A 27564-nucleotide genomic window follows, 5' to 3' on the forward strand; every position below is an offset into this window, starting at 1 on the left:
CAAACTCGGTGGGACCGATTTGCTCTTTCGGTGAGACCGAAAAGTTACAAAGGGGAAACACTGAGTTTACATTGCAATCTCGGTGGGACCGATTCGCTCTTTCGGTAAGACCGAAAAGTTACGAAGGGAAACAGAGAGTTTGCAACCCCATCTCGGTGAGATCGAGATCCCTATCGGTAGGACCGAATTGCTAGGGTTTGGCAGTGGCTAATGACAAGTGAAACTCGGTGGCGCCGGATAGGAAGAATTGGTAGGACCGAGTTTGGCTTAGGGTTTAGGTCATATGTGGATATGGGAAAGTAGTTGAGGGTTTTGGAGCATATCACTAAGCACATGAAGCAAGAGGCTCATTAAGCAACACCTCATCCCTCCTTAATAGTATTGGCTTTTCCTAAAGACTCAATGTGATCTTGGATCACTAAAATATAAAATGAAGAGTCTTGAGCTTTTGAGCTTGAGCCAATCCTTTGTCCTTAGCATTTTGAGGGTTCCACTTTCACATCCATGCCATGCCAATCATTGAGCTTTCCTGAAATAATCATCTTGGAATAGCATTAGCTCAATGAGCTATATGTTGTTATGAATTACCAAAACCACCTAAGGATAGTTGCACTTTCAGGCCCTACAGCACCCCTACGACGCAGGAGAGATGGAGTCCTCCACCACCGTTGTCGGCCTCCGGGCTTAGCCCGACGCATCCCCCGGCTGTGGCGGGGGAAGGGGAGGAGGGAGCTCGCGCCCCGACGGCTAGGGTTTTGGTGCCACCTGGGTCACCCTAGCGGGGACGACGCGGGGGTTGCGGGGGTGTTACCGAGTTGATGCAGAAGGTCTTGCTCTTTTTGAGAGTGTAGGGTGAGCTACTTTCTTCACCAACCGTTCGATGTCACATTTTCCATCTACTTGTTGGGGGGCCTCTTTGCAAAATTTAAGGACCAGTTTTTTATTTAGGTCTAGTTCGGGATCTTTTTGGGCACTTCTCTCGTTAAAAAAAGAAAATCCATTGTGAAGGTCGGTATATGGTAGCCTTCTATACGAACCCGACTACGACAGCAACCACCATCCTTTGCCATGTCGACCATGGCTCCAACACCGCGAAACGAGTCTCATTCCAAATCCAAGAGATCCGGTTCCACGACACAGCCAATTAAAAGGCAACACATCAAAAACACATGATGAGGCACAAGTGTCGGTGTGGAACCAAAGACACTACCCACTGGTCATGCCCAATGCATATGGCTTGTAACCACCAAGCCAAGCCTTCCTTGTGCACTACCATGAACATCCCCAGTCGGATTAGAAGGATGACACCAGCACAGTCACCTCCGAGCCACTACGCCCAATAAGGACACGCGGAGAAAGGCTTCATTGCTGCCACAATCCTTACTGACGGCAACGGTAACAAGCGGAAGGGAGAAGAAAGGAGACTCGATCAGGTTACGACGATTACTCGGGTGGGAGGGAGTGCACCAAAGACCTCGCCAGGGCTTGTTCGGTTAATCCTCTCCCCAAGAGGATTGGAGGGGATTGGCAAGGATTGATTTGTATTTTGACTTATAAGAGGTTTAAATCCCCCCTCAAATCCCTTCAATCGACTCATCCACATGCAACTGAACAAAGCCCTGTCTATGTGGTTGTAAATAATATTGGCCTTAGCGCTTTATTTCCTGGTACTTATCTAGTCCAAGTGTAGCATCCCCACCGTTCTTTCAAAAAGGAAGAAAGAAACATTGAATGGATCGTCCAGTCGCTCCAAAGCCATTCTTTTGCACAAAAGAAGCTAGCCAGCATGCTACCACCTGCATGTGCAAGGTTCACTCTTCCGTGGCCTCCAATATCTCACGGCACCTATACCTACGCTGTGCATCGAGTATATATATATCCCCTTGTGGAAAAAAAACCGAATATGGACTAAACAGCTTAGAGATCGAGCCTGATGTGGTCTTCATTCAGAGCGTTTCCTATTAGTGTATCAGAACATATCTTACTGTCGATGGAATTCCACGATTCTAGCACCAATGGAGCATTTTCTTCCCATTCCGGCGCCAATGGAGCATTTGCTTTAATCCAACTATCCAAGCACCCATGTTGATGGAATCAACCTTTCGGCAAACATGGAAATGTTGTAGAAAACATTATTGAACCTTTTTTTCTGCGAGAAAAAACGTGATTGAATAGAATGTTAAACACAAGGGAAATTTCCACTCCATAGAGAAAGTAGCGGGTGCACGAGACAGCGCCATATCAAGGATAATGAAATGAGACCCCTCCTCCTACGGTCCTACCATCAACGTCGCCGATGTGGATGCTCCCCTTGTACGCAAACGAGTTAAACGGATCGATGTGCCTTGTGGTCCGCGGTGATCAAGGGGAGTATATGGACGCCAGAATGGCAACAACGGCAACAGCTTGCTAATGGCAAGCAGGGACAAATCAACGTCATTGTTGAGAGGTGGAGTTCGAGAGCTTGCTATCCCTCTTGTGTGGTCGCCATGAGCACATTATGAGTTCTCTAAATGCTGCGGCGAATCCCAGAGCATAGCAGGAATTTTCTTTACGTTTGATATCTTCTTTTCTAAGAGATGCTGATCAATGTGGCATCGCATCTGGTGGCCGACATGCATTTGTTGATCAACCAAGTACTCGGTGGCAAACAAGGTCCAATTGTTCATCTCAGGTGAGAAACAAACATGTATAGGTAAACACATGCATGACAGAAGTCCAATCATATGTTTACCCCATTTATGTATTTTCCGATGGATGTTCCAGAGATCCTTGGTAACACTTGCAAACAAAACGAGGACGATGAACGTGACTGGTAACAATCAAACTAAAATGGCATGCAGTTGGTTGCTTCACAGCCCACTTGGTTTGTATATTTGCCATAGTTTTAAATAGCCGGCTATAGCCCCGCTATAGCTGTTTGACCGTGTTGCCGCTAAATGATTTCATGTACAATTTGCCGCTATAGCTCCACTATAGCTGTTTTTAAGGGTCACCGCTAAATGCCATAGCCTGCTATTTAAAACATTGATTTGCTGAAGCACAGTAATGTTCCTGAATTTGCTGATGGGCACCACAAAACTCTTGTGGTTATTAATTGGCGAAAACATAACAACCACTAAAATCGCATAAATTTATAACATCAAGAGAAAGAATATAAACTGGACCAACTGTCCTCGGCTATCAAGCCAAGTGCGTCGACACTTTCTCTAGATGATCTCTTTGTGAAAGAGCGAAAAAACAGAACTTTCTTTTGCCAAGCTCCAAGGTTGTACTGGCCCTTGGATGAGAAGACTCACATACGCAATTGATGTGTACGTAGCTATATTCTCCCTAGACAAAAAATACCTATGCAAACACACATTACACATTCTAACACAATATCGGCAGCCGAGCCGAGCCGCAAGAAAAAAGAACAAAGATGGTTCCAGGGGAAGAAGAGAACAATTCCACCCTGGCAATTGGGCATAGATATATGCTTTATGTGTGCGAATTTTCCTTAGTCCATTGCAGTGCGCTCGCGTGTCAAAAACAAAATAGGTTCTTCCTATCAGAGCCTTATTAGGGCCTACTTGGATGCAAATATGTCTGTAACTAGTGCTTAGAGAATATATCATGGTTTTCTTTTTCTTGGGACAGGGTGTTTCGATGCTCCTAGTTCCGTTTTTAAAAACAAAAGTTGACCGAAACTAATTTGTCCTGTACTTGTTTAATCCACCTTACGACACTATTAAATAAACAAATAAATAGTGATACTTAAAATGCCAAGTGGGTACAAAAATCAGATTTTCTAGAGCTTAACCAGCTAAAATCTTGTTTGGCTAGGTTTGGGTAAAACTCAATAACAAAAGAAGTATTTTTCTCGCCCCTAAAACTCAAATTATCAGCCCTACAAAAGACTGTTTCTAGTTTTTCCACAGCACACACAAGGAAGATGCAAAAGAATAACTAAAACCAGTGTTCAGCCACACAATGTAGAAGAAATGTTATCCTAATGGAATAAAACTTGCTATAACTTTTTCATGTCCTTTTGTTACCAAAAACCACGATCAAAATGACCACTTGTATATAGTGATGGGGTAACCGACGGCATCAGAGTGCCTACCTGTTACTTAAAATACATAGGTTGCTCTTATCAGACAAATTGTGGTTATTCGTCTGCTAGAATTAATGGTAGTCATAACAGCATCAATTCTTCTAGAAGAATAAAGCTATTGTTCCTTTGTCAGATATATTCACGCTTCAGATCTTAGTGTCTCCTCCAGTAACGCGGCCCTCTGTAGTGCATTAAGAGTCAATGAAAAACTGGAAAATATAAATTTGGTGGCTTCATGACCTGTAAAGATAATTTTCAAGTTCAGAAAGGGTTTCAAACTGGAGCACTACACACAAATTAAAATGACAGTTTAGTATAGAAAGCAAAAGAAACAAAAAAGACAGGTGGTTTATAGGGACTTTCGGCTTCATGGGGAGGAAAGCGATTTTTGGGTACAATGAAACACGAAAAGAAAGAAAAAACACAAGCAGTTACGCAACATCCACCCTCCACACGAAATAGATGCTCAACCTCTAATGTATGCTTATCTGCATGACAGTCGCCTTTTCTTGGAATCAAATGCTTGTCGTTGAAGATTTTATACGTAGCGTGGCAACTTTAGCACATATTCAGGATTACTGGTATTCTACAGCATATTCTATGATCAATGACAATAACACTGGTTGCACTACAACGTGCGAAACAGCAGACAGATTACATATGACCATGTGAACCAACAGTTAAAGCTCAGTTCTATACTGGCCACAAGAATCATTCCATGAGTGACAATTCGCACTGCAAGAGAACCACAGAATGCTCATGAGGCAAGAAACACACAAATTAATAAGAGGGAAACGAAGAGTGAATCAGTAAGTTATAATAAGAACATTTACTCAGGATCATTACATTAGTTAGAGGTTAATAAGCAGCATCAGAATATCTAATAAATTTTACCAGAAAAATGCAGTTGCTCGTTACGAATGGTAAGCAATGATAGGAATAACAGAACTGTTCCGTGGTCAGATAATGATGCATGATACATCACATGTATGGATGCTTCTTAACATGTATGGAAAAAGTGAAGAACAAAAGACACCAAGGATTCTCACCCCTTCTTTTTTCCTGTGGATCAACAGTTGCCGCTTGTTAGCAACAGAAGCTAATGAGACATTTTGATGTTTCTCAATATCTTCATAATCAAGCAAATCCAACAGTTGGACACCATATCTCGCTATCTTATAGATGGAATAGGTGCTATAACATACCAGATTCTCCAACATGGATGGATGGACCAGCATCAAACATAAAAGCTTTTGAGATTCTTCTAGGTACATGGCTGGAATAATTAACTGGATTCTGAGCAAAAAACATGTATGGCCATTTCACCCTTACTTGACGTTTGCGGTCTTGCTGAAAATTGAGCCGTGTTTCGTATGAACAAGAGAAGTATGTGGGCCTCCTACTGATATTCCACCTAGTGGTTTGAGCAATATCTTCTTCTTCCAACACGTTAAACACCCATCGTGCATTATAAATAGCGTGCCCCTTGTTATAAACTATGAACCCTGGGCAAATCTAGTTCTTGTGGCAAGATAAAACCTTCAGCCCAAAAGAATGTTTCCTGACCTCCACGTAACAACAGGGATTATTGGTATTTTTCAATTCACTAGCTACTCCAACTAGTTTGCTTCCTGTTTTAATGCCATCATGGTCTTTTCTTGCAGGAAGTGTAGTCTGCTTTCTCCTCTATGCAGCACCAATGTACATGCCTATATCATAAACTCCTATGATCAGCTTAGAGTATCTGATGCATTGCATAACACTTTCCATTTTACTGTGTTTCCCAGATTGACATTCAGAAGAGTGATAAAGAAGGGCAGCGTAGAAGAATACTCATGCATACCATATATCTTAACTTTGTTCAGCAGCCTCACATATACTTGGTACGGTCTTCCAGTAGTGAGCTCCGGATGGGAGAATTGGACTCTGTCCGGAATCAGCTCACTAGGAGTGCTCTTTGAAAGCACATTTATCAGTATATACATATGGTTTGCACCACGAGAGAAAAAGGTAAGTTATTTCTGAAGATCTGTGATTCTGTTCCATTAGCATGTTAGTAACTTTGCGGTAGGAAAATATGGCTGCCAGTGTCTGTCAAAATTTCGTGTTCATTTCCATTAGCATATTATAGTTGATATATACAACTATATACAAAGGCAACAACCTTGCTTGGACATGATAAATTGAATCAGCAAAACTACGAAAGTAGAAGTGAGAGCCTTGCTTCCCTGGACGAAATGGTAGGAAGCAATAAGCACATATTTACTCCTAATTTATCACATTCAGATAAATTGGAAATTCATAAGCTATGTAATAATCATAGTGTCAATCAGATACTGTTAATTGTTTGTATCTCTACTAAACATAAAACATGTACTGAGGCCTAACTCTTGCATATTAATGTGACAGAAGAGGTTGTATACATGTGTAGGTATGCAATTAAGTAATATAGTGATAGTCTCTATCATCGGGGACCAGATGCTTCATTGTAAATACGATTTGGAAAAAGCAACATTTATTGTTTAGGGAAATGAAGGAAAAGAATCTAGTTACTAGTGACTTAGTGAGTAGTGAATTTAAGAACATAAATCTGTCAATTATATGTATAGTTGCCTAAGGACAAGAATACTTTATGTTTAGTTGTAGGCATGTGATTGACTAAGGACAAGAGCACTTTATGTTTCTATTTATAAAATGTCGCTTTCACTCTTGCTGAACCATGTAAGGACGACCAAACACCAGCCTTCTGATGCAAACATAAGAGAATATATTATTTCATAGTTACCCCTAGGCTTTATAGGTACTATTTCACGATTGTAGTTAAAATCTTATAATTAAAATGGTGAGTAATTCGATGTTTAGATGCGTATATGATGTTATAAGAATTACTATCGATTAGTAATCCTAACACTTAACTGGCAATCTTTTGCAGAAGCTTGTCATGATGATGGTATCTCCAATTCTAATCATCTTCGGCATGGCTGTATTTTTCTCAATTTTCTCATTCCACACCCACCAAATGCGTAAAGTATTTGTCGGTAGCATTGGTTTGGTGGCTTCCATATTAATGTATGGCTCTCCGTTGGTAGCTGTGGTGAGTACTGTTACTTAACGTGCCTCCTGAACTATGATTCACAGAGAAAAGAACAACATGTTTCATTATAATGATTTGCAACAACGTTGTAAGCCTGACAAAATGATCCACAAACGCATGTCATAAGTAGTATAAAATATCGTATGTTCCACAATATCTAAAAATGGTTCAATGAACTTATATCAGTTTCCAAAGTACTTCAGAAAAAATATATTCAGTTAGACAGAAGGCATGGCAAGAAAAATAACTTTTTATCCAACATTGCAGAAACAAGTTATCAGGACGAAAAGTGTGGAGTTCATGCCTTTCTACTTGTCATTGTTTAGCTTCTTGACAAGTTTACTCTGGATGCTGTATGGGCTCCTTGGAAAGGATCCTTTTCTCACGGTTAGTACAAAAAGAAACTTTAGCACAATAAAATGTATAAATTATGCTGACATACTTGTTTTCTTGTAAAGGCACCAAGCTTCATTGGCTGCTTAATGGGTATTCTTCAGTTGGTCGTGTACTGCATTTACAGCAAATGCAAAGAAGCACCCAAGACGAATCCTGATATTGAGCAAGCAGATGAACTGAAAGTTGTAACTAGTCAAGACAACACGAAAGGACAAAAGCCATAATCTGAGACCTAAACTACCATTTTGAGTAACAAATACATTTTCTTTTCGCTGGACAAAGTGTCTCTTGTAACCGCATAATGCGAGGAGAAAATAATAGTCTTCAGATTATCATATATTATGTTCCTAGTCAACTATTGCAGATCTAAATAATTTGCTAATGATGTGGCTGCAATGTCCCATGGTCACACATTGCAGAAACTAGATATGCATACACAGCTTGACTTGACTAACAGAGTAACAGTGGATGTGTTCACAGGGCATCCAAGAGGAATGTTCTTTGCAATCATCATGTGTTAAGTTGGGATGATAGCAAAGAAAAAACCCTTGCATACATCAACGTATTTACTGTTGATTAATGAACCACCACACCATTGCCACATACTGCTAGCCACTAATATTATTGAATTAGTAACAATTCTTAGATAAGCAGCAACAGCATGTTTATGTACGAATATTCAATGCAGTTTATCTCAATCATGCAAAAAACACGGTGACAAAACAAAAAGGTGTTCCATGATAAAAAATTAAAAATACAAATAATTACAAGCATATTACATTTCCCGGGAGGGGGGGGGGGGGGGGGGGTTGGGGGGATATCATTGTTTTACATCTAATCAGCCACCAAACCAAGTACCTGATCGTATTAGATCATTCAAAAGCCAGAATTTTAGGATCAGGAACCTACCGTTAGATGTTATAAGAAAATTTTGAAGGAACGGCTAGGTTAAGCTTTCAGCTATGGACTTCTGGACGAATTGTGCAATTGCTTTAACAGCTTCTAATTCAACATCATGTTGACTTATTCTCGCTGATTTTTGGTATCTTTGGCTGATTTTGAAAAAGTGGTCACCACAATCAACAAGATGCAATTCATTCTGGCAGGTCATCTTCTTCCAAGTTAACTCAAGCTTGTCCAAGGGGCATAAGCCATCCTTGTTGCCCTGTGAACACATCCACTGCAAGTCTCTTAAAGCACGATGCCCGTGCGTTGCTACGAAACTATAAAATACGAGTTAAGTCACTAGCTCAGAAAGCCATCAAAATACACCGGTGTCCTGCGGCCTTTCTGTGCGGTTCACGATTAAAAAGAGCGAAAATACGACGAAAGATCATGTGGCATGCATTGCAGAATCTTAAGCGATCATAGTAGGGCAGTTGCTGTTAACCAATATTGCTGCGCATCAAGGGAGGTAGTTAGTTAGATAACTTATCTCTGTATTCTATCTCTATCTCCTCCCCTTGTATATCTCTTCCGTATGGTTAGATTGTAACCACCGGATCCCTTGTACTCCAAGCCATATCAATACAAATACATGCGGGTCACCATGTTACGGTGATTGAGACGCTTAAACCATTGTTAACATGGTAATCAGAGCAGGACTCTTCCACCTCGTCTAGCTCGTTCCCATCTACCCTCCATCGACAGAAACCCATCCCTAGCTCGCCTCCACCCATCCTCCATCGACAGATCATACCTTCCACCGATCATCCCAGGAACCATGTCCTCCTCTAGCTCGGCCATCTTCTCCGGCCTGAACAACAACATCTCCGAACCACTTTCCCGTACCAACTATGTCCTATGGCGCGCCCAGGCCAGATCACAGATCATGGGCGCTGGCCTTTTTGGCTACCTCGATCAAACTATCCAAGAACCCTCCAAAACCATCACCTCCAAAGGCGCCGACGGGAAGGATCTGGTTGTCCAAAATCCTGCCTACTCCCCATGGCTTATTCAAGATCAGCAAATAGTTGCTTATCTCCTCCGAAACCTATCCAAAGAAGTTCTCATCCAAGTCGCCTCCCTTGAGACGTCACATGCAATCTGGGACGCGATGGCGAACATGTTTGCTGCTGTGTCCCTATCTCGCGTCAACAACATCCGAGCCTCTCTCACGAATGCGCAGAAGGGATCCCAGTCGGCTTCGGCCTACTTCGGGTACATGAGGTCTCTCTCCGACGAGTTCGCGGCGGCGGGCAAACCGATCGGGGAGGGAGAACTCATCTCCTTCATCGTCGCTGGACTCGACATGGAGTACCAACCAATTGTCTCTGCGCTGGATGTGCGCACGGAGCCTACCACCGTCGACGCCCTCTTCTCTCTTGTGGCCAACTTCGACCAGAGGGTCGAGATGTTCCATGAAAACGGAGCCGGTGGTTTCAAATCGTCTGCAAACTCCATCTCCCGCGGCGGCGGGCGACAAGGAGGCAACAAGGGCGGCTACCGTGGCAACACAAACCAGAAGGGCAACGGTGGCGGCCCCCATGGTGGCCCTGGCTATGGCGGCGGTGGCCACCCTAACGGTGGTGGATCTGGCGGCTCTGGCGGCTACGGTGGGGGAGGCTATGGTGGGGGCGGCAACAGCGGCTACCCGAACGGTGGCGCTGGAGGCTACCACCAGAACAACTACGGCGGCGGTGGCGGATCCTATCATGGTGGTGGCGGCGGAGGCTACTATCACCAGGGGAATTCCAGCAACAACAACGGCCGGCGCCCCCCCTCCAACGGCAACAGGGGCCGAAACTTCCAAGACTACGAAGGCTACGAGGGTAAATGTCAAATCTGCAAAAAAAAACTAATCATATTGCTAAGGACTGTGATTGGCGTTATGCCGATGATACGTCCCAAAAGAAAAAAATTGCTGCTGCAGCTGATACATCATACGGTGTCGATACCAACTGCTATATGGATACCGGTGCAACAAATCATATCACGGGTGAATTGGAGAAGCTAACAATGCATGAGAAGTATCGTGGCAATGATCAAGTCTACACTGCGGCAAACGGTGCAGGTATGGAGATAAGTCATATTGGTCAATCACATATCAAAACCCCACACAAAAACCTTGAAATAAAAGATATCTCGCATGTGCCTAATGCTTCCAAAACTCTCTTATCTGTTCATCGCATTGCCCTTGATAACAATGTCTTTATAGAATTTCACCCTTTCTTCTTTTTGATCAAGGATCAGGTCACGAAGGAAATTCTCCATAGGGGTGTCTGTGTGGAAGAACTCTATGCATTACTTCCTAAGTATTGCTCATACAATAAAAGAGTTTATGGTGCCATCAAGCTTTCTGCTGAAAGATGGCACAGTCGCTTAGGTCATCCATCATTTGCTACTGTTCATCAAATCCTTAGTAGAAATAAACTCCCAGTTGTTGGTGAGAGAAATTTAGAGACTGTTTGTGATTCATGCCAGCGAGCAAAAAGTCATCAACTGCCATATCATGTATCCACTAGTGTGTCAACCAAGCCCTTGCAGCTTATCTTTTCTGATGTATGGGGTCCAGCCCCTACTTCTGTTGGTCGACATTCTTACTATGTAAGCTTTATTGATGATTTTAGTAAGTACACATGGATCTATTTGCTCAAAAAGCGTTCCGATGTTTTTCAAGTGTTTCACAACTTTCAAGCTCTTGTAGAACGCAAGTTTGATAGTAAAATTATTGCTATGCAATCTGATTGGGGTGGGGAATACAAGAAGTTCAATTCGTTTTTTCAAAAGATTGGCATTTCTCATCATGTTTCATGTCCTCATGCGCACCAGCAAAATGGGTCAGCCGAACGCAAGCACCGCCACATCGTTGAAGTAGGACTAGCTCTCCTTGCTTCCGCCTCCATGCCACTAAAATTTTGGGATGAAGCGTTTCTTACCGCTGTGCATCTCATCAACATGTGGCCTAGTCATGTCATCTCTAACGAGACCCCCACTAAACGTCTTTTGCATATCACACCGGACTACAACACTCTTCGAGTCTTTGGTTGCGCATGTTGGCCCAATCTTCGCCCTTATAACACTCGTAAACTTATGTTCCGTTCCAAGCAATGTGTTTTTCTTGGATACAGTCCTCAACATAAGGGTGTTAAATGTCTTGAGGTTGCAACTGGTCGCGTCTATATTTCTCGTGATGTGGTATTTGATGAAACACAATTTCCTTTTGCCTCACTCCATCCTAATGTCGGTGCTCTCCTTCGCAAAGAAATCCTTTTGTTTCCTTCTCATCTTTCTGGAGTTGATCGTATGGGTAATGATAACTATGATGATCCAATTTTGACTAACTCTCCTAATCCTTTACCTGAGTCTGGTGTTACAGGAACAAATTGCAGTGAAAACGGTGCAGGAAATCATGCTTTTTTTGAAGAAAACCCTGTCCAGGAGGATTCTGTCGCAGACACAGGCGACCAGGGGCGATCCGCCTCGGGATCGGCACGCCAGCCCGTGTCAGGTCCGGGCATATCTACGCCGGGATCACCGCCTCGTCAGGAGGCCCACGCCTCCCAGGCTAATTCTCCCCCGCACCAACCCACTCACGCCGCGTGTAGCTAGGCTGTGGGGTCGGTCCCCCCCTCCCCGCACGACCCGCCAACCAACGCCGGGGGACCAGACACCCGCCCGCTTCGCGCCTGTCCCCCGCGTCTACACGCGACGAGACCCGCCTCGTCCCGATCCTGTGCATGCTGCGCCCGGCTCTTCTCCTCCTGCTGAGTCGTGCGCCGCAGACGATCCTCTTGACGTCGCTGTCTCCCCCTCGGGATCGCTGGGATCTGCTGCTTCGCTGGAGGCTGCACCTACGGGATCTTCTGTGCCAGCTCCCTCCATTTTTCCGCGTACACGTCTTCAAAGTGGTACACTACAACCTGTTAATTATAAAACAAAATATGGGCTAGTTGCTACTGTTCCTACAGGTGAACCCCGCACTGTTCATGAGGCTCTTACAGATCCCCAGTGGAAACAAGCCATGGATGATGAATTTTTTGCTCTCCAAACAAAACGCACCTGGCATCTTGTTCCTTCTCGTCCAGGTCGTAATGTGATTGACTGCAAATGGCTGTTTCGCATCAAGAAAAAGTCAGATGGCACTATTGACCGCTATAAAGCACGCTTGGTTGCAAAAGGGTTCAAATAGAGGTATGGGCTTGATTATGAGGACACTTTTAGTCCGGTTGTTAAAGTTGCTACCATTCGCCTTGTTATCTCCATTGCTGTATCCAGAGGCTGGACTCTTCGTCAGCTAGATGTAAAGAATGTGTTTCTTCATGGCGTTTTGGAAGAGGAAGTCTATATGAAACAACCTCCTGGGTTTGTCGATCCTCACAAGCCATCTCATATTTGTCGACTGGATAAATCTCTATATGGACTCAAACAGGCTCCACGAGCATGGTATTCTCGCTTGAGTCTTAAGTTGCAGGTTCTTGGCTTTGTTCCATCCAAGTCTGACACTTCCTTGTTCATTTACAATCAGCATGCCACAGTTATCTTTGTTCTTGTCTATGTTGATGACATCATTGTCACAAGTTCCTCTCATGCCACAGTCATGGCTCTTTTAAAGGATTTAAATTCTGATTTTGCTCTTAAAGATCTTGGTGATTTGCATTATTTTCTTGGAATTGAGGTCAGGCCAAACAAAGAGGGTGGTCTCCATCTTTCTCAAGAAAAATATACCACTGATCTTTTGAGCAAGGCAGGGATGCAGAGTTCTAAACCATCACTGACACCTTTGTCCAGTTCAGAAAAACTTTCTCTTACAGAAGGTGTGCCCTTGAGTCAGGAGGATGGCACTAAGTATAGGAGTTTGGTGGGTGCACTTCAGTATCTTACACTCACTAGGCCTGATATTTCATTTGTAGTTAATAAAGTATGTCAATTTCTCCATGCACCTACCTCAGCTCACTGGACTGCTGCCAAACGTATACTGAGATATGTGAAACATACTTTGAATGTTGGACTAACATTTACCAAGTCATCATCTACTCTTGTCAGTGCGTTCTCTGACTCTGACTGGGCAGGTTGCTTGGATGACAGGAGGTCCACAGGAGGCTTTGCTATTTTCTTTGGTCCTAACTTGATTTCTTGGTGTGCAAAGAAACAGGCAACTGTGTCATGTTCGAACACTGAGGCAGAATATAAGGCATTGGCAAATGCTACAGCAGAAATTATATGGGTTAAGGCTATGCTCAAGGAGCTTGGGATATGTCACACACAAACTCCATGTCTTTGGTGTGACAATATTGGAGCAATATATCTTTCTGCTAACCCTGTTTTCCATGCAAGAACCAAGCACATTGAAATTGATTATCACTTTGTCAGAGAAAGGGTTGCTAGCAAGGAACTGGAAATTCGGTTTGTTTCTTCCAGAGATCAAATTGCAGATGGCTTTACAAAGGCCTTGGCTACAAAACAGTTTGAGGAGTTCAAGCGTAATCTGAACTTGAGGCGTTCAGATTAAGGGAGGGTGTTAACCAATATTGCTGCGCATCAAGGGAGGTAGTTAGTTAGATAACTTATCTCTGTATTCTATCTCTATCTCCTCCCCTTGTATATCTCTTCCGTATGGTTAGATTGTAACCATCGGATCCCTTGTACTCCAAGCCATATCAATACAAATACATGCGGGTCACCATGTTATGGTGATTGAGACGCTTAAACCATTGTTAACAGTTGCAAGACACAACATTTCAAATGTTGAAACATATGAGAATAGGCGTGGATTGGGTAGGCGGACAAGGCCTATCATCGCTTTGGAATTACAATTTGTTCAGTCTCTTCTTCTGTGATATAGAACTGGAAGAACTTGGTTGGGAAGAGAAACTAAAAAACAAGAGCATAATTTTGAGTTAGAGTCGCATTTCTGCATATAATATTTCTGCCTTCTATGTGTGTTGGTCTCACATGAAAGTAGTAGTGTACTTCTTTATTTGTGTTAGGTCGCACATGTGACTAAAAACATTTTTCTTTATTTATGTCTCTTGGAAGGTTGCTAGTACCACATGTAGGTATGGGTACATTTGTTTATTGGTGAAAATTGTTGTTCCCATGTGAACTCACCACCAACTTCAATCTTTATAAGTAGGAAAGATCATTTACATCCCTGTTTGGAACACAGATATTTTCTTCATATTCTTGTCGGAACTGAACTGTTTGCAAAAAATAGAGCCTGGGATCTTATTTATTATGCACCATCTCCCCGTTAGTTGCAGACATAGAGGTCAAGGGGTCGCATGGGAACACGGGTCCGGGATCCGGCCTCCCCGCAACCATGGGGTCCAACGACCACCCTCTCTAATCACCCCAGGCTCCTCTAGCTCGGACCGGGCAGATCATGCCAAGTGAATATCAGGTAGTTTTGAAGTCTTTAGGCTTCGCAGATAAAGTATGGAACTCTTTTCCCCATGCAAGATTATAATATTCATCCATAGAAGATTCTATTTACAACAATATCTAATATGCCAAAACTACCTTTCAGTATAAGGGCAATGAGGGTACACCCATCCAAAAGATTGATTCACCCATATGGCACATAAATGGAATTGCCATAAGATGGCGTGACAAAGGTCTCAGCATGCCATCATTCCTAGTTTCCTACTTTCATCAAAAAACAGCCACTACAAAGGCAGAACCAACAAGTAAAAGATTGGTTTTCCAAGTCTACCCCCAAACTATCACACAAAGTCTGGATAAGCCCCACAGCAGAACTTATTTACCCAACTTCCAAACCATGCTAAAGTACACCCTGAGGTGGTTTTGCTAACATTGATCCAACCATCCAAATCAGCATGGTCTTGCCACTGTGTTTGCCATAATGGCATGCCATCTGACTTTCGCTAAAATTGGATGGTAGTCTCTCCCAGTTCTGTCGCACCATTGCCGTGAAAGCATGTGTACCATGTTTGACGAAATGTCACAACACAGTATGTATCAGGGCAATGGACGTAGGCCAGAGTAACTGCAGGCACAGCCATCTGAAAACTTGCCGTCCAAGATGCCCAGCACTAGAGCTGCTAGAGCAAGGAGATGACTGGATCTGGCATTGCCCAACTCGAGGCACAGGCTCGGTCACACAAACTCCTAGACCTACTTGCCTAACCAACATATATGTTCAAAGTTCTTCCTATTATGTGCACACTGTCTGGAGGTAGTTAAAGCTGGGGCTATCAATCAATCATCTGAGTGACGGTGGCTCCGCAGCTCTGTACCAGCTGTGTGCCCTGACTCTGATGCTCCCTCGTAGGCCAGCACCATGGCTGTGTGTGTGACGTATGGAGCTCGACATGCCAGGGGGAAAGAGGAACAACGCTGGAATGTTGAGGTGGAGCAAATTGAGGGATCAACTAGGCGTAGCATTATCGAGTGAGTTTCGGATCTGTCACTACGGAGCAAGCAGGGAAGCGAATCCGCTCCAGAAATTGAGCAGAACAGCAATGAGCACTTACGGGATGTGGAGAAGGCGGTAAGGTAGATGCTGCCAGGTTGTGACGAGGGGATGAATATTTTTTTTTGCTAATTATGTATTTTTTTAGAAAAGGAGGATGACCCCAGCCTTTGCATCTGGGAGATGCATGCGGCCATTTTATTGATCATTCTCAAGGACCCTACAAAGTAGTACAACAATATGTCTGAATCCGCCATCTTGGCAACATCTGCCGCTACTCCAATCCATATGATGAAGGGGTGCAAGCTGGGCCAAATACCCAAACCTCTCACCTAAGCCTAACATCTAAAGCCGGAGGCCCCAACCGAGCCACATACCGGGTCCGGAGCACAAACCGGTCCGACGCACTCACATGTGTCATCGCCGCTGTTGAACGTGACATATCTTGTATTTCTAATCTTATCTTCTCTAGTCTTGTATAGCTAACTCCTAGAGATATGGTAGGATTAGTTACCTTGTCACGCAAGACATCCTGTGTATATAATGTAACCTACTCCATGGAATACAATGAGTTGCACCAAATATTCTCTCTACATGGTATCAGTTTTACCGCGATCTTCTGTCGCTTCCGCACCTCTCCGCCGCCGCGCCTAACCCTAGACGCCGCCGCCACGCCAAGTCCTCCTGCCGCCGCCGTCGCTACCTCTCTGTAGCCACCGCCGCCGCCTCCTTCCCATCCACTCTAGCCGCCGCCGCCGACGCCACTTCCCCCGTAGCCGACGCCGCCGCCGCTTCCCTTGTTCCTCCCGAAACCCTAAGGGCCGCCGCCGCTTTTCCCTTCCTTCTGTCGCCGCCGCCGCCCTCTTCTCCATACCCATCGCAGCCACCGCTCCCTCTCCCTCTCACCCAAAACCCTAACCACCCGCCGTCTCCATGGCCAAGGCCGATGAATCCGACGCCGGCTCCTTCTCCGGTGCCATGTTCACCTCCGATCGTCTCAACGAGATCCACATCAAGGACCACGTCCCTGTCATCCTCGACCTCGACTCGCCGTCCTACAATGCATGGCGCACGTACTTCGCGCTGTTGTTCCGCTCTTACCGTCTCATCGAGCATGTTGACGGGAGTGTTGACTTCCACGACATGAAGGATGATGACGAGTGGCTCGCTGTGGACGCCTGCATCGTCAAGTGGCTCTTCCTCACCATCTCCGGCAGCCTCTTCAACATGGTGAATGCCCGCGATCCGTCCGCGTATGCTATGTGGACGCGCCTGTGTGATCTCTTCCTCGACAATCAACTGCAGCGCCGCGTCTTTCTTCAAGGGGAGTTCTTCACTATGCAGCAAAACAATCTTTCGATCGACGAGTACTGCACACGGCTGAAGGTTCTCGCCGATGAGCTACGTGACGTCAGCATGACCATCGATGACTCGGTCCTCCTCACCAACCTCCTCCGCGGCCTCCACCCCGACCTTGGCCAGTCCGCCGCCAACCTCTCCCTCATCACACCGACGTACGCGAAGGCGGTTACCTACCTTCGCATGGAGGAAAAACGCCTCCATCACACCGCTCGGCAGGCGACCCACGCCGCTCTTCACGTGGGCCTCGCCGCCGGCCACGGCTCTACTCCAACCCAGCCGGGGCCACGCGCTCCCGCTCCTGCCCCGCCACCCGCACCTGCGCCCTCCAACGGCCGCAAGCAGAAGGGTCGCGGGGGCCGGGGCCGCAACTCCAACACGACGCCGCGCCCTCCTGCGCCCGCGGCGGCTGCCCCTCCTCCGCCTTGGCTCTCGGGGTATAACCCATGGACAGGAGTAGTGCATGCCTACTCCATGCCCGTCCCCCGCCCACCAGCTCCGAGCATCCTCGGGCCACGGCCGAGCACTCCTCAGGCGCTGCTGACCGCACCGGTTCCTGCCGCGCATGGCGCTGCCGCGGCCTACGGTGGCTCGTCGGCCTATGGTGGTCCCCCTGCATACGGCGGCACGCCGGGCTTCGGTGCATATGGTGGCGCCCCTCCGGTCTACGACCCGGCGCTTCTCTCTGCCCTGCATGCTGCCCCCTCGCCGAGCGCCTACAACGGAGGTGGCGATTGGTACATGGACAACGGAGGTGGCTTGGAAGAACTTCACCGAGAGGCCATCTAGGCCCAGCGCGGAGAATGTGTTCATACCCTTAATGGCCATCTAGACCTCTTGCTTAGAGAATGGGGCCGTGAGGCTAGCATTCTCCTTCGACGTGACACATTGATCGGCCGGCCAAAAGTTACCAGCAAGGGCTAGGCCTTCCCTAGGGGAGGCCGTGAAGAGGGCTTTGTAAAAGCCATCCATGTGAGACCGGATGTCGGTCGGCCGCTGCATAAGGGTATCGCCATCCCACAACAACGGGATCGTGTTGCGCCGCCGGCGGCCATTGGCGATGGCCTGAAAACAGGCGGTGTTGGCATCCCCTTTGAGGACCCATTTTTGGGTCCCCCGCAAGCACCAATAGGCCTCCTCGTCCGTGTATATGACCGATAACTGGTCTTCTAAATCGTACTGAAGCAACCACTCATCAGGGTCGAGGCCAATCGAGTCTGCACAGATATCCAGGGCCTGAATGGCTGTGAGGATGGATTTTTCCGCTCGCAGAGATATCGACCAAGGTTGGCACCCCACCCCTTCATAATCTGCCGGGACCGCTTGGCACAGAAGTGCCAGTCGTCAACAGCCGAAAGGCCTCTATGGGGGGCAAGGCGGGATTCCACCCATCTACCGCGGACTGCCTTGGCGAAACCATTCTGGTGAAGCCAGAATGTTTCAAACGGGAACCTCGGAGGGGGAGTAGGACTCTCATTCTCCGAGGAGAGGCGAAGGCGGACGTGATCTGACACAATCCGAGTGATGGCGTGAAGCGATGCAAGCGGGGAATGGAACTCCCATTCAGGCGAGACTAAGACCTGGTCCAAGATAGATCTGATCGGGTTTGCTTGGCAGTTGGTCCATGTAAACCTGGCACCAACCCGGTCAAGCTCACGAAGACCCAGGTCTACAATGCAGTCGTTGAACATTTGCATCCGGGCGAAGTTGACGCGGTCATTATTCTTCTCATCCGCAAAGGTCAAGCTCATGATGTAATTCTTTTTCAGGTATGTCGTCGTCGACACCAATAAGGCAAATATTCTTTTCTATAAAACATGATGTGATTGTTTTGGGTTCATTACTAAACTCTATACTGCTTCCTCGTATGCCTCCCACCTCCGAGAAATCTCCTTTGGATTCAGTTCTATATTATTGTTTATTTCCAAGTATTTGTCACTCGGGTTTCAGATAACAATAATGGGTGCCGGCAGCTGCAATGCAGAGCAGATTGAGTGGTGTAAGGTGATGTTGCTGTGGGACATTGTTGTTGCTCCCACATTGATTCAAGCTCCAAATGAATGCTTCAGTTCATCTATGTTTTTGATTTTTTTTACAGAATAATGGGGTTGTACTTATTCCCAAGGGTCTTGTGGAGTGTATTCTGAATGGTATTAATTTCTTAGTGTACCAGTTTATATGTCTTATGAGTATTCATCTTTAACTTAATATCCTATAAGAGGAGATTTATAACTGTTTGCTCAAGTATTTTCACTAAACTTCTTATACTGTATGCTAACGAATACGACAACATGATTAGTGTGCACGATACCGCCTCAAAAGACATGCCCAGGGCGCGTCCCATCCACTATTACTAAGCAAATACTATAAAGTGGGATACCTTCAATGGATAACCCAAGCATATGACCGTAGAAACACTGACACCATCGGAGCACTACCATGCAGCTGCTGACCCTGAGAATGTTGAAGCATCATCACATAAGTGTACTCAGAAGTCCGATCATATAACTAACCAAAAATATGCACAAGTAACAATTAGTAAATGTTATTACCTCGAACCCATAGACTTCACCGTAAGAACTAGCGGGTGACCAGGATGCTCTGCTACAACATTCTTCACCACACCGAGATGATGATCGACAATCTTGTCCGCCTTCGGGGGAGGCCTCCGTTTACCACCCAACATTTCTGCAGTGTCAATTCATCGACCATTAAGTGAACATGGGTCAAGAATTATGGACTGGACCTTCGGACAAAAATGAAATGATTAGCAGGAGGTTTAATCAAATTAACTCACATGGATAGTCGAATGTTACAACTTCAATAGCATCCAGAGAATCTTTCTCCATCTCCTTCCAGCTAGAAGAACCAACTATCAGTTTTTTAACTTCACCATGCAGATACCATGCACAGATGTGAACAAACTAGAATCCCCAATTCAACTGATTTTATGAATGCAAAGTTTCATCACGACAGAGATCCATCAAGCGCGTGCAGAACAAATAGAGAAAGAGCGCTCAGTGGTTCATCCAAACAGAGGATGAGGGGGCACCGGCGCCATGGGCGAAGACGACCCATCGAGGCAATTTAGTCCGAAGGGGCGGGAGGTGGGGGTGGCGCCGGCGCTTGGGACTTTGCGAGTCATGGAAGAAGGTAGCGGAAATCTACATTAGTTTGGGATTTTTCTCGTTCTTCGTAACTAATATTGGTTAGCGTCCAAAAATACACATTATTTAGGAACAATGGTAAACAATCTTTAAATCTAGAAATAGAAAAATCACGTGCAATAAAATACTCTCCCTGTTTATAAGTATATTTTTCCGACAAAGGGTGAATTTTATTGGCTCAAAACGGAGCATCAAGAAGATGCATAACATAATGAGCACAGACCCGGCCTCTGCATAACTAGGATGCACACAGCCAACTTCAACTCACACATTGCGAAAACTCGCCAGCAAAAGCAAAGTCATATAAGACCAAAGATATGAGTAGGCGAGGAAAAAAGAAAAAAGCCCCAAAGCGATCAGATCTAGGATCGACAAACTTTTCTCAATCATATGTATGTATATAGACAAGTTTTAGTGTGTTTGTCATTCATTTTAATCTGCATGTAATCCATATTGAAATATTTAAAACATGTTATTTGTGAACCGATGGAGTATAAGATGTTTTAACATTTTTGTCAGCTGGATGTATATAGACACGTTTTAGTGTGTTTGTTCACTTATTTTAGTCTGTATGTGCTTCATATTGAAATATCTAAAATATCCTATGTTTGTGAACGGAGGGAGTAGCAATCATCAATGACTGTCGCCGCAGCTCGTGCCGACCGTCCTTCATTATTTATGGTTTCATTGACCTACAGATTGTTAGAGTTAATAGCAATTTGATTGCATCTCCCCATTGCGCGAGGGATGGTCTGAATTTGAGCGCCAAACTTTCCCTGTCAGAACGTCTGCCCACCAATCTATTCTCCAGTATCCTGCTGCAATGTTTTTTTGTCTTTATTGTCCCTCAGGATCATCCCAGTCATACCCTTGAGAGGACGAAACAACATAATTAGCCGTAAAAGGTTGTATCCCCATAGAAATCTAGTTAACATTTTGAATTTTATCCTTACGAGATGACACATTGTGCCATTGGCGTAGAGACCAACTATAACCCAAAAGTAAAGTCAACTATTTGAAGGAATCTTTTCCTCAACTTTTTGCAAAATGATTATGTTCGTATTGTGTTTGTATTTGCCTTGATGATGATCATTGCCCATAGCTTTCTTAATGATACATAAGTCATTTTCCTGAGCAGGTGAATGAGCTCTGAGATTATTTTTTATGCTCCATCATTTCCTCATGTCGTAACTGTGATGGAAAAACAACAACCAAGAAATTAGGTGAAACATTTGAAGGATGTTTCTCGTGAATTGCCTGCAAGTGATTATATTTGTATTGCATTTGTAATTGCCTTGTATACTTACCAATGACAAACAACGATGATCACTGACATGTGTTTCATGATGAGTGGATTTTATGCATACTTCTAAGAGTGTATTTTAGTGCCAAAATCCCTCATATCATATCCATCTAGCACTTATTCATGTCCCCAATGCATAGTTTTCGGTCTTTACTCGTTTTACGAAGTACGTTGCATAATTTTTATTAGTATCTAGTTTTAGTTAGTTTTTCTTTATTTTGTGGTCTTTGTAGGTATGTTGGCATGTTCCTCGACTTGGCACATCGAAAGGGATCAAGTTGGGGTTAAACCGGAGAAGTTCCAGGCACCAAAACTTAGGCATTTGGAAGGTCAAAAAAGTGATTTTTTTTCAAAGTGCTCCAAATCAAGATCTAATACCACCATGGGATTGTCATCATTCATATAAATCAAACAATCCCAAGAACATTAAATTCCGAGTTATGGCGGCCGATTTACTAAAGGGCAACAGAGAGTAAGACAACGTCTGGTACGACTACAGATGGTCATACCATCACTCATACCAACTCCAGACAAGCCCAAAAGTTGCCTTTATGGACGGGATTCTCGATCGAGTTCGTCCCCATTTGTTCCCAGACAATCCTTGACTCATAAAGAAGGGTTTCGGAGAGGATAAGCTCATCTGGATCCCTTGGAAGGTGGAGGATCTACATCAATGAAGGAGACTCGAGGAGGTCTCTTATATAAATACCTCGAACCTTAGCTGCCACATCAAACCACCCTCATTCACAACAACTCCAAGCAGGTGTCGGAAGGCTCTCCCATATCTTCTTGAGGGAGGCCTCTCCCTCCATTTCCACTACCACGAAGACCACACAAGAGGAGGAGAAGGAGGCACCGGCACCACCACCGGGCGCTGGCCATAGGCTGGACTCACCGGTGACTATCTCCATCTCCATTCCTCTTTGTGTGTTTATTCATCTATATTTGATTAATTGATCCTATTCTAGGTTGAGGTATGATCTAGTATGCAATATTAATATTTGTGGCATTATCTAGTATTTACTCTCTTTCGTGTTGTACGTAATGCTATGTTGGGTGACATCCTTTCATATGATTTTGTGATCACTTGCACGTACACAAATTGGATAGATGAGCTTATGTGATCCTTTGGTTCCGTGTGTATTATTGACCGCCGCATGTGACCATGACGTGAAGTCATGTCTAGTACACCTTGAAGTGAGAGTTCGTGGATGCAAACCATAGGAAACTGTTTAATCAACTAACGAGTATTGCCTGTAATACTAGTATGTCACTGCTACTTACTCTCCCTTCTAGTACTCATGAAACCGAAAGCCTAGACAACGCCTTTTGATCTATTCAATACTACAAGTTGCAAACCCTTTTACTTTGTGTTCTAGTTTACTTTTTTTTGTCCTAGTGTGTAGTCCAGTTAAACCCCCTTTTATTATCATTCCATTAGCAACCAATAGAATAGACTATTTCCAAACTAAGGTTTGGGTGCGAATGTAGTTGCATTGATGACAACATTGTTGTGGGGTTGGTAGTGTCATCCTATTCGCTCCTTGCGGTATTCCACACTTACTTATCATGAAATTGCTACAACACCATGTGTCCCTTGAAGGTCATCAAACATTTTATGGCACCGTTGCCGAGGAGCATAGCGCTTGATGTTACCTTCCAACCCGCACATAGTTTTTTTCTTAGTTGTTATGTATCTTACTGTTCTTATTTTAGAGAAAAATCTACCCATTATGTCTTCCAATATGTGTATATAGGACCAATAGAGGGAATGTTGGAACCCTTGGGACAGACACCCGAAGGAAGTTATGAAATCGGTCCAAGAATACCCGATATGCTCCACCATAAGAAATTCATAGGTGTTGGTATGGAGGATCCATATAAAAATTGAAGCAATTTGAAGATTTATGCAAGACTTATAAATTAAACGCCTGTACTCATGATGGAATGGAACTTAAGCTTTTCTATCATTCATTGTCTGCCGAGGCAAAAAATTGGCTAGTAACTTACCTAGTAGGTGAAGGAAATATGCCCTAAAGGAAATAATAAAGTTGTTATTTTATATTTCCTTATTCATGATAAAGGTTTATTATTCATGCTATAATTGTATTGATCGGAAACCTAAATACATGTGTGAATACATAAACAAATATTGTGTCCCTAGTAAGCCTCTACTAGACTAGCTCGTTGATCAAAGATGGTTAAGGTTTCCTAACCATAGACATGTGTTGTCATTTTATAACGGGATCATATCATTAGGAGAATGATATGATGTACAAGACCCATCCGTTAGCTTAGCATAATGGTCGTTCAGTTTTATTGCTATTGCTTTCTTCATGTCAAATATATACTCCTATTTGTTCGTATGGAGGGTAGAACTATGACCTGGCGAAACATTAGAATTGGCTATGATTGACTGTTAGTTTTGTGGTGATGAGTAATACAATTTTCTACCCACAAAAAAAATTACTCCTATTAGTCAATTCGGATTTTCATTGTATGTGGATTTCCGGTTCAAGAAATCCATCGGTTTTCATCATTTTAAAAATAATATTAACCCGGCTGGTTTTCATTGTACTCAAAGCACGCTCCGCCGCTCAGCAGCCGCCTCGCCTTCGTCCCGTCTGCCGGCGGCCAGAATCCAATGTCTCCGTGCCGGCTTCTCCCTCTAACTCCCGCCACATCCACCACCCATCCCCGCCTCTCCCACCGGCGCGCGGCGGATGGCGAGGGCCGCCGTCTCCCCGCGCTCCTCCTCTCGGCGCCTAGGGAATGCAGGGCTCCGGAGCACCGCCGCCTCCCCGTCCATCCATTACCCCCGTCGGAGAAAACCCTATGTCCTCATCGTTATTCCTCCCCTCCGTCGTGCTCGACCCATCTCCTGCGTAGAGCCTCCGTAGTCCGTTCCGTTCGTGGTGAGACTAAAAGTCACAACGTAACTAGGTGATCATAAAAGATGCTCTACAAGTATCTCCGAAGGTATTTGTTGAGTTGGCATAGATCGAGATTAGGATTTTTCACTCCGAGTATTGGAGAGGTATATCTGGGTCCTCTCGGTAATACACATCATAAGCTTGCAAGCAAACGACTAAGGAGTTAGTCATGAGGTGATGTATTAAGGAACGAGTAAAGAGACTTTCCGGTAACGAGATTGAACTAGGTATGAAGATACCGACGATCGAATCTCAGGCAAGTAACATACCGATGGACAAAGGGAATTACGTATGTTGTCATAATGGTTCGACCGATAAAGATCTTCGTATAATATGTAGGAGCCAATATGGGCATCCAGGTTCCGCTATTGGTTATTGACCGGTGTAGGATCAAAAGTAGGTCTAGAGGGGGGTGATTAGACTACCTGACCAAATAAAAATCCAGCCTTTTCCCAATTTTAAGTCTTGGCAGATTTTAACAACTTAGCACAAGTCAAGAAATCAACCTACACATGCAATTCTAAGAGTATAGCAGTGGAATGTAAATCATTGCATATGAAGGTAAAGAGAGGGGTTTGGAGTGGCAAACTCAATGTAGACACAAAGATTTTTGGCGTGGTTCCGATAGATGGTGCTATCGTACATCCACGTTGATGGAGACTTCAACCCACGAAGGGTAACAGTTGCGCGAGTCCACGGAGGGCTCCACCCACAAAGGGTCCACGAAGTAGAAACCTTGTCTATCCCACCACGACCATCGCTCACGAAGGACTTGCCTCACTTGGGTTGATCTTCACGAAGTAGGCGATCTCCTTGCCCTTACAAACTCCTTGGTTCAACTCCATAATCTTGACAGAGGCTCACAAGTGACACCTAACCAATCTATGAGACACCACTCTCCAAAAGGTAATAGATGGTGTGTTAATGATGAACTCCTTGCTCTTGTGCTTCAAATGATAGTCTCTCCAACACTCATCTCTCTCTCACAGATTTGGCTATGGTGGAAAGAAGATTTGAGTGGAAAGCAACTTGGGGAAGGGTAGATATCAAGATACTTGTGGTTGGATTGGAATGTCTTGGTCTCAACACATGAGTAGGTGGTTCTCTCTTAGAAAATGAATATTGGAAGTGTAGGCACATTCTGATGGCTCTGTCACACATGGAGATGAGGATGAAGGGGTATATATAGCCTACACACAAAATCTAACCGTTACACACAAAAGAGCCAACTCGGTCAGACCGAATATGTGAACTCGGTGAGACCGATTCAGTTCAAAATGTGAACGTTAGGGTTTTTGATGGGACCGGCATGATCAACTCGGTGGGACCGATGAGCTAGGGTTAGGGCAAACCTTGATCTCGGTTTGACCGATTACTTCAACTCGGTGAGACCAATTTTAGTAACAAGCAAACAGAGAGTTGGCCAGGCAATCGGTGGAACCGATCGCTCCTTTCGGTAAGACCATAATGTTATGAAAGGGAAACAGAGATTTTGCAATGCGAACTCGGTGGGACAGATCGCTCATTTCGGTGAGATCAAAATGTTACGAAGGGAAACAAAGAGTTTGCATTGCAAACTCGGTGGGACCGATCGCTCATTTCAGTGAGACCGAAACATTACGAAGGGAAACCGAGAGTTTGTAATCCCATATCGGTGAGACCGAGATCCCTATCAGTGAGACCGAACTGATTAGGGTTTCTGGCTATGGCTATGTCAAGTGAACTCGGTGGCGCCGGATGAATCAAATCAATGGGGCCGAGTTTGACTTTAGGTTTAGGACATATTTTAATTTGAGAAAGTGGTTGAGGGATTTGGAGCATATCACTAAGAATTTTGAGACTGTAGACCATTAAGCAACACCTCATCCCTTTTTTAATAGTATTGGCTTTCCTATGGACTCAATGTGATCTTGGATCACTAAAATAGAAATGAAGAGTCTTCAGCTTTTGCCAATATTTGTCCTTAGCATTTTGAGGGTTCCACATCTCTAGTCCATGCCATGCCAATCATTGATATTTCTGAAATAATCATCTTGAAAGGATATTAGTGCAATGAGCTATATGTTGTTGTGAATTACCAAAACCACCCAGGGCTTAGTTGCACTTTCAATCCCCCCTTTTTGGTAATTGATGACAACATATAGATCAAAGCTTCGACAAAATGATCATAAGAGTGAAGTATATCATCGCTTTGAGAAGTATGTGATAAGCAAGAGCTCACCCTAAATTTGTGCATTATTTATGATTTTCTTTTGAATGCAAATGCACAATCAATTAGGCTCATGGGTTACTCTTCCATGTCACATACATCTTGGTGGAGCACTCAAAATGATAGAACATACATAACATGCACTCATCACCAGGACAAATATGATAGATCACACACAAGCACAAAAATTGTAGCAAACACAAGCAAATAGGTACCAAGAGGACCAAAAAACAACAAAACACACACTCTCTCGAAGCCTATGATCTATATACTTTCTCCCCCTTTGGCAACAAGTTACCAAAAAGCTTGAAAATGCATAGTGCTATACGACACTCTAAGCATGATCTCCTGTAGCTCTGGAGTGTGAAGATGGCATGGAGAGAACAACATCTGCAAAGACTTCGGCTGACGTCTGAGGAACTGGAGGGGTTGCCACTGGAGGGGCAACTGAAGCTGTGGCTGCAGGAGCTAAAGTTGTGGCTCTAGTGTCAATGACTAGCACTGCAACAAATCTCTGTCCTCTTGACACCCTCTAATAAGCATATGTGGTTGTCCTATCATTCCTGTCCTCAAGTTCTTCCTGAATCTTCTCAACTGAAGTCTGAATCTCAGTGACTTTGATGTTTAAGTCAT

General features: G+C 44.5%; 3 protein-coding genes and 2 long non-coding RNA genes across 6 annotated transcripts; 3 read left to right on the top strand and 2 right to left on the bottom strand.

Annotated features, from left to right (window-relative positions):
* Nucleotides 1-3992: 3992 nt before the first annotated feature.
* Nucleotides 3993-4705, bottom strand: LOC147990510 (uncharacterized). The gene is made up of 2 exons (XR_015599784.1): nucleotides 4568-4705; nucleotides 3993-4336 (listed from the first exon to the last, which is right to left on the bottom strand). It is a non-coding gene; the product is annotated as an uncharacterized LOC147990510 (long non-coding RNA).
* A 792-nt stretch (nucleotides 4706-5497) lies between these two features.
* LOC125553969 (bidirectional sugar transporter SWEET3a) lies at nucleotides 5498-7923 on the top strand. 2 transcript variants are annotated; one of them, XM_048717608.2, is made up of 6 exons: nucleotides 5498-5687; nucleotides 5761-5797; nucleotides 5884-6106; nucleotides 7029-7190; nucleotides 7458-7577; nucleotides 7649-7923. In XM_048717608.2, the coding sequence occupies exons 1-6, from the start codon at nucleotides 5651-5653 to the stop codon at nucleotides 7808-7810; spliced, it is 741 nt and encodes a 246-aa protein (XP_048573565.1). In that variant the 5' UTR covers nucleotides 5498-5650; the 3' UTR covers nucleotides 7811-7923. The 2 variants fall into 2 exon arrangements, with proteins under 2 accessions (XP_048573565.1, XP_087372980.1); XM_087516854.1 differs by lacking the exon at nucleotides 5498-5687 and having other exon boundaries at nucleotides 5744-6106.
* Nucleotides 7610-20460, bottom strand: LOC147990511 (uncharacterized). The gene is made up of 4 exons (XR_015599783.1): nucleotides 20117-20460; nucleotides 19872-20007; nucleotides 19700-19773; nucleotides 7610-7739 (listed from the first exon to the last, which is right to left on the bottom strand). It is a non-coding gene; the product is annotated as an uncharacterized LOC147990511 (long non-coding RNA).
* Nucleotides 9279-10959, top strand: LOC147990512 (uncharacterized). The gene is made up of 2 exons (XM_087516849.1): nucleotides 9279-10599; nucleotides 10779-10959. Exon 1 carries the CDS (start codon nucleotides 9310-9312, stop codon nucleotides 10540-10542), a length of 1233 nt encoding a protein of 410 aa, XP_087372975.1. The 5' UTR covers nucleotides 9279-9309; the 3' UTR covers nucleotides 10543-10599; nucleotides 10779-10959.
* On the top strand, nucleotides 16888-19675 carry LOC147990513 (uncharacterized). Its single transcript, XM_087516863.1, has one exon. The coding sequence runs from the start codon at nucleotides 16894-16896 to the stop codon at nucleotides 18106-18108; it is 1215 nt and encodes a 404-aa protein (XP_087372989.1). The 5' UTR covers nucleotides 16888-16893; the 3' UTR covers nucleotides 18109-19675.
* Nucleotides 20461-27564: the final 7104 nt, after the last annotated feature.

Source organism: Triticum urartu, chromosome 1A (assembly GCF_056163025.1).
Source record: "Triticum urartu cultivar PI428250 chromosome 1A, HENAU_Tu73, whole genome shotgun sequence".
Lineage (NCBI taxonomy): Eukaryota > Viridiplantae > Streptophyta > Magnoliopsida > Poales > Poaceae > Triticum > Triticum urartu.